Raw genomic sequence first — 13,349 nt, forward strand, 5'->3', positions numbered from 1 at the left:
GTGATGATGGTCTGGTGATTCGTTTGTGGGGTCATGGTTAAGGGGTAGATATGAGGAGGTGCTCAAGAGCTGACGTCTCGTCTTAGCATGGTAGAGGTCAGCCTGCCAGATTACAACGGCACCCCTCTTGTCGGAGGTTTTGATAACAATGTTGGGATGGTTACTGTATGTGCGGAGGGCTAGCCGTTCATAGGGGGTGAGATTGGAGTGGGTAAGGAGTAGAGAAGTCACGACAGTTGATGTCACGTTGGCAATTGGAAATTAAAATGTCACATAGTCAAGAGCATTGATTTAAAGGCAAGAGGAAGAACGTTTAAAGGTTTACATGGCAAGTTTTTTTTTACAGTGAGGGGTTAGTGACTGGAATGTGCTGCCAGAAATTCAATGGAAAGAGATACAATAGCAATATTTAAAAAGGCATTTAGACAGACACATGAACAGGCATGCAATTGTGGGGCATAGAGCACATGCAGGCAGATGTGCTGTTTAAATTGGCATCATAATCGGCACTGATACAGTGCCCACCATAAAGTTTGGGACAAAGACCCATCATTTATTTATTTGCCTCTGTACTCCACAATTTGAGATATGTAATAGAAAAAAAATTACATGTGGTTAAAGTGCACATTGTCAGATTTTATTAAAGGCCATTTTTATACATTTTGATTTCACCATGTAGAAATTACAGCTGTGTTTACACATAGTCCCCTTCATTTCAGTGCACCATAATGTTTGGGACACCTGGCTTCATAAGGCGTTTGTAATTGCTCAGTTGTGTTTAATTGCCTCCTTAATGCAGGTATAAGAGAGCTCTCAGCACCTTCTCCTCCAGTCTTTCCATCACCTTTGGAAACTTTTATTGCTGTTTATCAACATGAGGACCAAAAATAAAGCCAAATAAGCCATTATGAGACTGAGAAACAAGAATAAAACTGTTAAGAGAGCCAAACATTAGGCTTACCAAAATCAATTGTTTGGAACATCATTAAGAAGAAAGAAGAATCGCAAAGGGACTGGCAGGCCAAGGAAGACCTCCACAGCTGATGACAGAAGAATTCTCTCTATAATAAAGAAAAATCTCCAAACACCTGTCTGACAGATCAGAAACGCTCTCCAGGGGTCAGGTGTGGATTTGTCAATGACCATTGTCCTCTGAAGACGTCATGGACAGTAATACAGAGGCTACACTACAAGATGCAAACCACTGGTTAGCTGCAAAAATAGGATGGCCCGGTTGCAGTTTGCCAAGAAATACTTAAAAGAGCAACCACAGTTCTGAAAAAAGTTCTTGTGGACAGATGAGACGAAGATTAACTTATATCAGAGTGATGCCAAATGCAAAGTATGGAGGAGAGATGGAACTGCCCAAGATCCAATGCATACCACCTCATCTGTGAAACACGGTGGTGGAGGTGTTATGACCTGGGCATGTATGGCTCACTTATCTTTATTAATGATACAACTGCTGAGGGTAGTAGAATAATGAATTCTGAAGTGTATAGACACATCCTATCTGTTCAAGATCATACAGGGCTCTCGCTTAACTTTTTTTCCCTGTTGCCAGCCGGGCAACCTAGGCAGCTTTTTAGGTTGCCAAATGACGGTTTAGTTGGTAATTTATGACGGCTCGAATGACACGTGTGATAATGTGCTCGGACGAAGTGCATAGTTACCAGTCAGAATTATGGTCAATGAAGCATTCACATATTATTTCTGCTTCAAATAAAGTCACAAACTAAACATATTCACCAATCAAGACATGATATATACCATGAAGAAGGGTCTGAAGAAGGGTTTCGGCCCGAAACTTTACCTATTTCCTGCTGAGTTACTCCAGCATTTTTGTGTACCTTCGATTTTCCAGCATCTGCAGTTCCTTCTTGAACATGGTATATACCATAATGACATGCAGCAAATTTACAATACAGTATCTCATCTCTTTTTACACGTTGCAATGCATGCAATTTCTATTATTTCTTTCCACTTCCAAACAAAGGTTCAAAGGTTATTTTATTGGTCACATACACCTAGGTGTAGTAAAATGCTTCTTGCCATGCAGCACATAAAGAAAGAATACAGACATAACAGTAATAAAAAAATTTAAACATTAAAACATCCCCCCCACAATGGTTCCCATTATGAGGGAAGGCACAATGTCCAGTCCCCATCCCCAGTTCACCCATAGTCAGGCCTATTGAGGCCTCCACAGTTCCCTCCACGGAGGCCCGATGTCCCAGGCCGTTCTCGCCGGTCGATGGTGCTCCGGCGTCGGGTGAATCCTCACAGCGGCATGGGACACCTGGAACAGCCGCTTCCGTACTGGAGGCCGCGGCTTCTGAAGCCAACAAGGCCGCGCCGGATGGAGCTCCACAACTGGTGATCTCGCTGAGAGATCCCAGGTTCCCGATGAAAAGTCAGCACCGCCACCTGCAGCTGGCCGCTCCTCAGACCCGCAGCTCCGCGATGTTTTTATCGACGGTCTCAGCTCACTGGAGTTCCAGCGCGGCGACCCGGGTAGGGAATCGCCCGCTCCGCGATAGCGCTCCAGCTCTGTGCCGTTGCCGATGCCGAGGTTCTGTGCGGTCCCCGACAGGAAACGCCGCTCCAGGCCCGCTGGTAGGCCGCGAGGACGGGTCGACGTTGCAGCCCAGAGAAAAGCTGCCTCTCCGGCCAGGTAGGGTCCTAGAAAAGCAGTTTCCCCCCTCCCCCCCCACACATAAAAAAGGCTAGAACTCCAGAACAAAAAACTAAACTAACTAAAAATTAAAAAAAAAAGAGAAAAAATGGACAGCTGCAGGCTGGGCAGCCATACCATACAGGACGGCGCCCCCAAAATTCTGGTTGGATTATTCAGCGTATGATCAACCTCAGTGAGACCAAGTGCAGGCTTGGCGATTGCTTCACACAACACTCGCTTCACAATAACCAACCTGATCTCCCGGTGGCTCAGCACTTCAACCCTCTCCCATTCCGATCCGATCCTGTCACTTTCCCTTGCAACCGCAGGAAATGTTACACTTGTCGCTTTACCTCCTCCCCTGACTCCATTCAAGGACCCAAGCCTTCTTTCCAGGTGCGGCAGAGGTTCACTTGCACCTCTTCCAACCTCATCTATTGCATCCACTGCTCTAGGTGTCAGCTGCTCTACATCGGTGAGACCAAGCATAGGCTTGGCGATCACTTTGCCCAACACCTCCGCTCAGTGCGCAATAACCAACCTGACTCCCGGTGGCTCAGCACTTTAACTCCCCCTCCCATTCCGAATCTGACCTTTCTGTCCTGGGCCTCCTCCATGGCCAGAGTGAGGCCCACCGTAAACTGGATGAGCAGCACTTAGAAACATAGAAAATAAGTGCAGGAGGAGGCCATTCTGCCCTTCGAGCCAGCACCGCCATTCATTGTGATCATGGCTGATCTTCCCCTATCAATAACCCGTGCCTGCCTTCTCGCCATATCCCTTGACTCCACTAGCCCCTAGAGCTCTATCTAACTCTCTCTTAAATCTATCCAGTGACTTGGCCTCCACTGCCGTCTGTGGCATGGAATTCCATAAATTCACAGCTCTCTGGGTGAAAACGTTTTTTCTCACCTCAGTCTTAAATGACCTCCCCTTTATTCTAAGTGTGGATCCTGGTTCTGGACTCGCCCAACATTGGGAACATTTTTTCTGCATCTAGCTTGTCCTTTTATATGTTTCTATAAGATCTACCCTCATCCTTCTAAACTCCAGTGAATACAAGCCTAGTCATTTCAATCTTTCCTCATATGACCGTCCCGCCATCCCAGGCATCAATCTCGTGAACCTACGCTGCACAGCCTCAATCACAAGGATGTCCTTCCTCAAATTAGGAGACCAAAACTGTACACAATACTCCAGATGTGGTCTCACCAGATGTGGCAAACTTCATATTTTGCTGGGCAGTTTACAGCCCAGCGGTATGAAAATTGACATCTCCAATTTCAGGTAGTCCCTGCTTTTTCCTCCGCTTCTCAGCTCTCCCTCAGCATACTGTCTTTACGCCTCTTCCTTTCTTCTTCCCACCCCCCTGCACCCTCACATCAGTTTGAAGAAGGGTCTCAACCCGAAACATCACCTATTACCTTCGCTCCATAGTTGCTGCCTCACCCGCTGAATTTCTCCAGCATTTTTGTCCACCCATTCACACAAGTTCTGTTATCTCATTTTCCTCACCCACTCCCTACACATTAGGGGCAATTTTACAGAGACAAGTTAACCTACAAAGCCAATGCGTCTTTGGGATGTGGGAGGAAACCTAAATGCTTGCAGGGAGAATGTGCAAATTCAACACAGACAGTGCTCGAGGATAGGATCGAACACAGATCTCTGGCGTGTGAGGCAGCAAGTCCACCAGCTGTGCCACTATATTTTATTTTCCAACACACAAAAAATTATACGTTGATAACTTTGGTTACTAAAAAAAAAGAAACTATCCATTTTCAGTCTTAAATCTCTAAGTGACGCTATGTCCCCCTTTACAGCTACTGTATGTTTTAATTATGTTCAAGACTATGGGGGCAGTACATTGGCCATAAAGTTGTTGCCTAACATTGCCAGAGACCCGGAATTGATCCTGAATATGGGGGCTGGGAGTTTTCTCCTTTTCCCTTTGATCGCATGGGTTTTCTCCGGGTGCTCTTGTTTCCTTCCACATTCCAAAGGAGTGCAGGAACCTTTTTCGGATCCAACCTAAAACGTAATATTTTCCTTTTGTCCAGAGATTCTGTCTGACCTGTTGAGTTACTCCAGCTTTTTGTGTCTATCTTCAGTTTAAACCAGCATCTGCAGTTCCTTCCTACACGCACGATACTATACGATAGAACTTTATTAATCCCAGGAGGGAAATTGTATGTGTGTGTGCATAGTTTTATATTCATATATAAATATACACTATTTTGTTTTCTCGTTTATAACATTGTTTACAGAGTACTATGTTTACATATTCTGTTGTGCTGCTGCAAGTAAGGATTTCATTGGGACGTGAGAGAATAAAACTCTTGACTCTTGATCTACGTCTTTGCTACCTCACTGCTGGACACCTCGCTGCACCCGCTCTGTTGGACAACCTCTCTGCTCCCTCACCGCTGGATACTCGCTGCACCCGCTCTGCTGGACAACCTCTCTTCACCTTCTCTGCTGGTCACCTCTCTGCACCCTCACTGCTGGACAACCTCTCTGCTGCTTCCTGCAGTTGCTCGGGCTCCTCATCATGCTCAAATACTCAACTCTGCAACTGACTGGTCTCTTCAACAACTACATCCCATCCTGCATCCCAGTCATTAAACAGCTTAGACTTCTACGTCGACCACGTTACATCCACAGAGGCTCTCGACGCAAGCTTGTTTACTTCAACCACGGACATTCCATTCCATCCACCTGCTCACTACCACGCTCTACCCCCCCCTCAACTGCGTCACCCCCCACCCCAGCTGACCACACGCACTGTCAACCGGGACAACCTCAGATCTCTCCAGCCTGCCCCCATCCCTCCACCCACTCACAATGCCAACTTTGTCCTCCTCAACACCAGGTCGCTCAACAACAAAGCCCTTGCCCTCCATGAACTAATCCTTGACAACACTCTGGACTTCCTTCTGCTCACTGAAACCTGGCAACAACCCAATGTCTTCTTCTCCCTCAATCAAACATCCGCACCTGGATTTAATTACATCTCCAAACCCCGCCCCTCCCGCCATGGAGGTGGCCTCGCTGTTATTTTCAACCAGAACTTTCCGATCACTGAACTCACCCTCCCCCCAGTAGCATCATTTGAATTCCTCGCCTTCAAAGCCCTTTCCTCCATGACAGTCATCTTCATTTACCGGCCACCTAAACCAAACCCCTGCTTCCTATCTGACTTCACTGAACTCCTCACACTTGCCTCATCCCTCTCCCCACGTCTGCTGCTACTTGGTGACTTAAATATTCACATGGACTCCCCCACCTGCAAGCTCGCATCTGAATTCGCCTTTTTACTTGACAACTTCTCTCTCACTCAGCACGTCACCTTTCCTACCCATGACAAAGATCACATCCTTGACCTGGTCTGCTCCACAAATCAACCGGTACTCGATCTCCATCCTTGCCTCTTCCCCCTCTCTGATCATAAGCTTATACGGTTCACCATCCCTTCTCCGACACCTCGCCCCGGCTTCCTCCGAGAAATCACCTTCCGTAATCTAAAATCCATTGATCCCCACCATCTCTCTGACCTGCTCTCCACCACTCTCCCCCTGGACTCAACCACCATCTCACCTGATGATCTCACAAACCATCTCAACTCCACCTTGTTTACCTCCCTTAACACTCTGGCCCCCCTCAAAACAAGAACCGTAACTTTTAACACATCTTCACCTTGGTACACACCTGCACTTCGTAAGCTGAAACAGACAGGTCGCCGACTTGAACGACTCACAAAGAAATCATCTCTCACAGTCCACCATGAAGCTTACAAACTCCACCTCACTGCCTACAAAGATGCCCTCATTGCTGCAAAATCTGCCTACCTCTCCTCCATATTCACCGACCCCTGCCTTAACCACAGAACCCTCTTCTCCACAGTGGGCAACCTCCTCAAGCCTCAACACTCTCCCTACCTCTACTCCGGATCTCTGCAACTCATTCCTCCACTTTTTCGCTGACAAAATCAGCACCATCTATCAATCTTTATCCCCTGTACCCGACTCCCCAGCATCTACTCCACCACCTACCAAGGCCCCTCCTTTCAACATCTCCACTGACCTCCTTACCCCTCCTCCACACTGCTTCCTCTCCCAGTTTGACCTGGTCACCCCTACTGAAATCTCCAAAATCATTAGCTCTTCCAAACCCACTACCTGCTCCCTCGACCCTCTCCCCACGACCCTGCTGAAGTCCTGCCTCCCCGTTCTCTGCCCCTACCTCATTAATCTCTTCAACTCATCATTGTCCCAAGGAATTGTCCCCTCTGCTTTCAAAACTGCTGCTGTTACACCCATCTTAAAGAAACCTGGTCTTGATCCCTCCTCTCTCATTAACTACCGCCCAATCTCAAACCTCCCCTTTCTTTCAAAACTCCTGGAGCGTATCGTTGCGTCACAACTTCATTCCCACCTCCTTGCGTATAACCTACTTGAACCCCTCCAATCTGTATTTCGCCCCCTCCATAGCACAGAAACTGCTCTCCTCAAAGTCCTCAACGGCCTCCTCACCTCTGCTGACACTGGTTCCCTCAACATCCTCATCCACCTCGACCTGAGTGCGGCCTTCGATACCGTGAACCATAACATCCTGCTCACCAGACTCAAAGACCTCGGCATTGAAGGCTCTGCACTCAGCTGGCTCCGTTCCTACCTTTCCAACAGATCCCACTTCATCTCTCTCCATAACCACACCTCTGCTACAGCCACTGTCACTCAAGGCGTTCCCCAAGGCTCCGTACTCGGCCCCCTCCTCCTCATCATCTACATCCTCCCCCTTGGTCATATACTCCGTCACTTCAAACTGGACTTCCATTGCTATGCTGATGACACCCAGATCTATCTCAGCACCAAGTACCCCCACAACCCCCCTCTCTCCCATATCAACTCCTGCCTGTCAGCCATTAAATCTTGGATGCAAGTCAACTTCCTTAAATTAAACAGTAACAAAACAAAATTTCTCCTCATTGGCTCCAAATCAACACTTACCAAAATTAACAACCCCACTCTCACTATTGACGGCACCACTGTCTCCCCATCTCCTCAGGCCCGCAACCTTGGCGTGATCTTTGACTCAACCCTCTCCCTTGAACCTCACATCCGCCATGTTGTCAAAACATAATTTTTTCACCTCCGCAACATGCCTTCATCTCCTCCCGACTGGACTACTGTAACTCTCTTCTCTTTGGCATCAATTCCAGCAACATCAACCGACTCCAACTGGTCCGGAATGCAGCCGCCCAACTCATTACCCACACCAAATCCTGGCACCACATCACCCCAAACTTCACTGGCTTCCCATTTCCCACCGGATCATCTACAAAATCCTGGTCCTCACCTACAAAGCCCCCAACCACTTTGCCCCCCCCCCCCCCCCCCCTTATCTCACTGACCTCCTCTCTCCCTACCAACCCTCAAGGTCCGTCAGATCCATTTCAGCCGGTCTCCTCTCCATTCTGAAATCCAACCTCTGCACTTTTGGAGACAGAGCCTTCTCCAGGGCAGCTCCCAGGCTCTGGAACTCCCTCCCACAATTGATCCGAACTTCTGAGTCCCTCACCATCTTCCAGTCCCGCCTCAAGACCCATCTCTTCACCTCTGCATACCCTTAGTCCCATGTCCCCCTCCCCTTTGCATCTCTGTCTTACTGCTCTATTTTGTTTTGTTCTTGACTCACCATGTAAAGCGTCTTTGAGTCCTTGAAAAGCGCTATACAAATAAAATGTATTGTTATTTATTATTACGTCGCTAATGTGTGGGATAGAACTAGTGTACGGGTGATCGGTGGTCGGCGTGGACTCAGTGGGCCGAAGGGCCTGTTTCCACGCTGTATCTTTAAATTAAACTAAAAACACTAAAACCAGAGGAGATCTAAAGAAGGGTCTTTACACAAAATGTCACCCAATTTCTTCTATCCAGAGATGCTGGCTGCTCCGTGGAGTTCCCCCGCACAATTAAAGCATGGAATAGTCTTCACCCTACTATAGGTATCCAACCAGAAGCAATTAAATTTAAGGTAGCTCTTTTTTTCCCCCAAGAACCCTTTTTTTTGTTTAAGTCCAAGTCAAGAGTCAATAGAGTTTTATTGTCATGTGTCCCAGATAGGCCAATGAAATTCTTGCTTGCTGCAGCACAACAGAATATGTAAACATAATACAGAACAGGAGATAAAATGCAATAGGCTGTTATTTTTCAGAGTTTGGTGTTTGGTGGTGGTGGGTCCACTCCTGTTTCAATTCCATTTCGAATATTTTTGGAGGATCAGGAAACCAAGAAGCAAGAGTTACTCCAGGGAGTTACTCCAGCTCCAGCAAGTGATTCTGTGTTGGTTTTCAGCGGTCGCGGCGAGGCGGCGACCGGATAGAAATGGCGGCCAGAACTCCCACCATGCAAAGGGAGGGAGAAAGTGGCCGACGTCGACCAGTTGCAGTGGCAGTGTGCATGTGCAGGGCGGTACATGCGCACAACCACGCTAATGATGTGCTGGCCAAAGATCCTCGCTATAGGATCTTTGGTGCTGGCCGTGGTTGTGCGCATGTGTAAGGCGGCCTGCCATGCCAGTGGATGAGGAGCGGGCAGAGACCAGAGACCACGGATGCCGGGCGGAGACGGATAGTGACAGAGAGAGAGAGAGAGAAAGATAGAGAGGGGGCCCGCACAGAATTAAACGATAGGTGTCCCGGGTGCTTGCCAAGCTGGGCAAAATGGCATGGCTTTTAGGTTGCCCGGCAGGACTGTAGGTTGCCATTTGCAGCCGGGCAACCGCTAATTTTGAGCCCTGTTCAAACAAATGCCTCAAAACACATTGGCCGGCAGTTCATTCCACAGCAAGACAATGATCACAAACGTACTGCTAAAGCAACAAAGGAGTTTTTCAAAGCCAAAAAATTGTAAATTCTTGAGTGGCCAAGTCAATCACCCGATGCTGAAGAAAAAACTGAAGGGGACTAGCCCCCAAAACAAGTATAAGCTAACGATGGCTGCAATACAGGCCTGGCAGCTCATCACCAGAGAAGACACTCAGCAACTGGTGATGTCCATGAATGGCAGACTTCAAGCAATCACTGCATGCAAAGGATATGCAACAGTATACTAAACATGACTACTTTCATTCACATGACATTGCTGTGTCCCAAACATTATGGTGTCCTGAAATGGGGGGGGGACTATGTGTAAACACAGCTGTAATTTCTACATGGTGAAACCAAAATGTATAAAAATGGCCTTTATTAAAATCTGACAATGTGCACTTTAACCACATGTGATTTTTTCTATTACAAAACTCAAATTGTGGAGTACGAGGCAAATAAATAAAGAGTCTTTGTCCCAAACATTATGGAGGGCACTGTATGAGCTGACGGTCACGCTTCTTATTGTACCGTTCTATGTTCTGCTCTATCTCAGTCACTAAAAAAACAATAACCGTTCATTACTCTTTTTCTACAAATGCTTGGCTTTTCTACGAATACTTGACTTTTCCTTCTACGACTTAAAAAAATATATATTGGTTCCACCTGTAAGTTAGTAAACACATTGTTTTCATATAGCAATGGATTTATTGTACATTTCTATCATTTATTCTGAAGTTTTAATTTTAGTTGTATTTGTACAATGTCCTGTATATCTTGCTTATATCATTTTAGTGCATTCCATAAATTCTCACCTTCATGATGATGCCTCTTAGCAAATGGAATCTCTTTGTCATTTTGCAGGTGAAATCTTTGAATACACCTTCGCACTAAGTCTTCCCAGCCTGGTTTCATTGAAGCACGTAATGCATTTATATCCAGAGATTTTAATTTGCCTAATTTTGTTTAAAGAGGAGAGGAAAAAAAGAAACAAATCTTATATGTCAATTATCCAAGATGAGAAGATTCCAAATTTAAAACTGTCATATTGTTTTACCTGTTAAATCATGTTTGGTGGTAAAACTTTCAGTATTAGCAAATTGAGATCTCTCCTTCACGGGAACTCTCCTTGCCACACAGATTAAACAGGATTGCAAATCTGAGAAAAGAAAGAAACTATTTTCAGTAAAAAATAAAAATGTAATGTAACGTCAGAAGTTTACAATTAAATATAACGCAGAAAAACTTAATTACACGTGCAGCAATCACTCCTACACTGTAGACATTACCCAAACTGTGTCGTAAAAAAACTGAAGTAATCATGAATTGTGGCGTGTTAGAAATTTTATTCAACTTGATCCCTTGGGCAACATCCTATCCTCCAAAGCAGATGCTGTACATGATGCAAAGAACTGATATTTTGGCACTGAGACACGTCTGGAATCAACATCTAAATGATCATAATTATCTCTCAAAGTTCTCAGATATCTGTATTAACAATCATAATTCTGCCACCTTCGTGAATTTATTTTAACAAAATGTGGGGAGAAGTTGCTGGTGAACCAATAAGCACGTGTTTGGAAGAAATGTATTGAAAATAATTGGCCTCCTATTTCTGGGGCCATTTGGGAATAAAGAAATTGGAAAGAAAACTGAACACTTCATATACCATACAAGTTCCAGCTCTGACAGGTCGACAAATTTATTAGACAGACTTGCATTTATTTAAGAAATTCTTGGCTCAATGCAAGGGAGGCAAGCACTGAGGTATGAAAATTCTCATATCAGGGACCCCAGTTTGGGTATAAACACAACCAGATGCAAGTCAAAATTATTTATTTTTTGCTTGAATATAGTTCAGCCATAATTTTAGAAGAGCACACAAAATGCTGGAGTAACTCAAGCGTGACAGGGAGTATTTCTGGAGAGAAGGAATGGGTGAAGTTTCGGGTTGAGACCCTTCTTCAGAAACATCAGCCATTCCTTCTCTACAGAGATGCTGCCTGTCCCGCTGAGTTACTCCAGCATTCTGTTTACCTTTGATTTAAACCAGTATCTGCAGTTCATTCCTACACACTTTAGAAGAGTAACTTAGCAGCACCTATTGGCAATCCTTTAATTTCCGATACAGTACTATTCATTTCATGGCATGTCAGTTGGAATCACATTGTGGAAAATTCAGGAGAAAAGCTACCAAAACAGCCCCCGGTAAATCTTCCTATAACTCAATGGCCTTGGATGGATTTGAACCTAGTGCAGGCATGTGAAAGATCAATGCTAAATCCATTTATCTTGCATTTATCAAAGGGACTCGCATAACATCCATAGTATACTGACAACTCCACTGATCTTCTCTACAGCCTTGCATTTCGATGTAGTTGTCCTTATCCAGCAGGATGGTCCCTAAGCCAATCCTTTCCATAATTTAACAGCAAATACCATAACCGAAGTCAAAAGGCTGCGAACTTGAACAATCTGAGCATTCTGCTGGCCTGGCTGTCTATTATCTGATCTGACTGGACAACTTCCTGCTGCATCATTTACTTCTTTTTGTAGACGCAACTATCTTTTATTCAAAGTGCATAGAATGATTTTCCTATCTACCACAAAATAATCTGCTCTCATCGATCAACCACACGCTCCACTTTCATCATCTCAGATTCAGAATGGGAACAAGTTGGAGCTTTATGTTAACATCAAATACATAAGTTTTTGCAAAGTTTTTCTAACCCTTCCATGGTGGCAGCAGATGAGGATGGAGATAGAAATCACCACTTGGTCACATCAAGGGATTACATTACAGATGCATACAAATTATGCCAAATTTTACCAATAGCATAATTCCAAAGATTGTTGATATGATGAACTGATATTTACTATCAACCAACACCAAACACAAACTTGTTCTTTTAAGTTCCTGGTTCCACTTAAAACCTAATCCATAATTATTTAGTATTAAGCAACAAATATAACTCTAGCTTTCACCAAATATTTGCTACTTCACATCTATTTCTTATGCTATCTTATCTACTAAATTGCAATTAAAAATAACCACCATTGAAGCATATGAACAAAACCAACATTTATAGGTGAGTCCCTGATTTTCTGAAGATGCACAAGATTTTGCAACACTACAGTGTGTGACGTGCTGCATCTGAGCTGGGCAGCGTGAGAGAAGCATGGAGAGGGAAGTCATTCAGAAGGTCAGGAACATTGAGGAGGTGAGGTTGGGTTTTAGGGGTGTGGAGGGAGTAAGGATTAGAGATCGTTACCTCCAAAAAAGGCTATGGTGAGTGGGTAGTATTGGAAGAGAGGGAATGAAAGGTTAGCAGGTACTTAAATTACATGGGTCCTAGTCCTGCAAAGCATCAGGACTACTTTGTTGTTCTGGGTGACCAAAATCAGACAACACAACACATATTTCCCCCCAATACTCCAAAGACACATTGCATGGGAAATCCCATCAGCCTATGTACAACTGACATGGAAATAAGCAGTGATACAACATGGAAACTTGTGTCTTGGCCAAATGAATCTGTGCCAACTATCAAGCACCCATTAGCATTAGGATACTTCTACAATAGAACTTTATTTATCCTAGGAGGAAAGTGATTAATTACCTTTTTTTTACCATGAATATTACCATTAATACCAGTTTTTATTCTCCATGTTCCCATCATCCCACCACAGATTCTACCACTCACCTAAACACCACAGGCAACTTACAGAGGCCTATTAATACCAACCCACGCCTTTGGGAAGTGGGAGGAAACCAGAACAAGTGTCAATTCCACACACACAGCC

General features: G+C 45.0%; 1 protein-coding gene across 1 annotated transcript in view; it reads right to left on the minus strand.

Annotated features, from left to right (window-relative positions):
• ncoa2 (nuclear receptor coactivator 2) overlaps window positions 1-13,349 on the minus strand; it is a 301,026-nt gene that overhangs the window by 56,177 nt on the left and 231,500 nt on the right. Inside the window, 2 exon segments of the mRNA XM_055634454.1 lie at window positions 10,361-10,501; window positions 10,603-10,704. Coding sequence (XP_055490429.1) covers window positions 10,361-10,501; window positions 10,603-10,704 — 243 coding nt within the window.

This window comes from Leucoraja erinacea, chromosome 4 (assembly GCF_028641065.1).
Source record: "Leucoraja erinacea ecotype New England chromosome 4, Leri_hhj_1, whole genome shotgun sequence".
NCBI lineage: Eukaryota > Metazoa > Chordata > Chondrichthyes > Rajiformes > Rajidae > Leucoraja > Leucoraja erinaceus.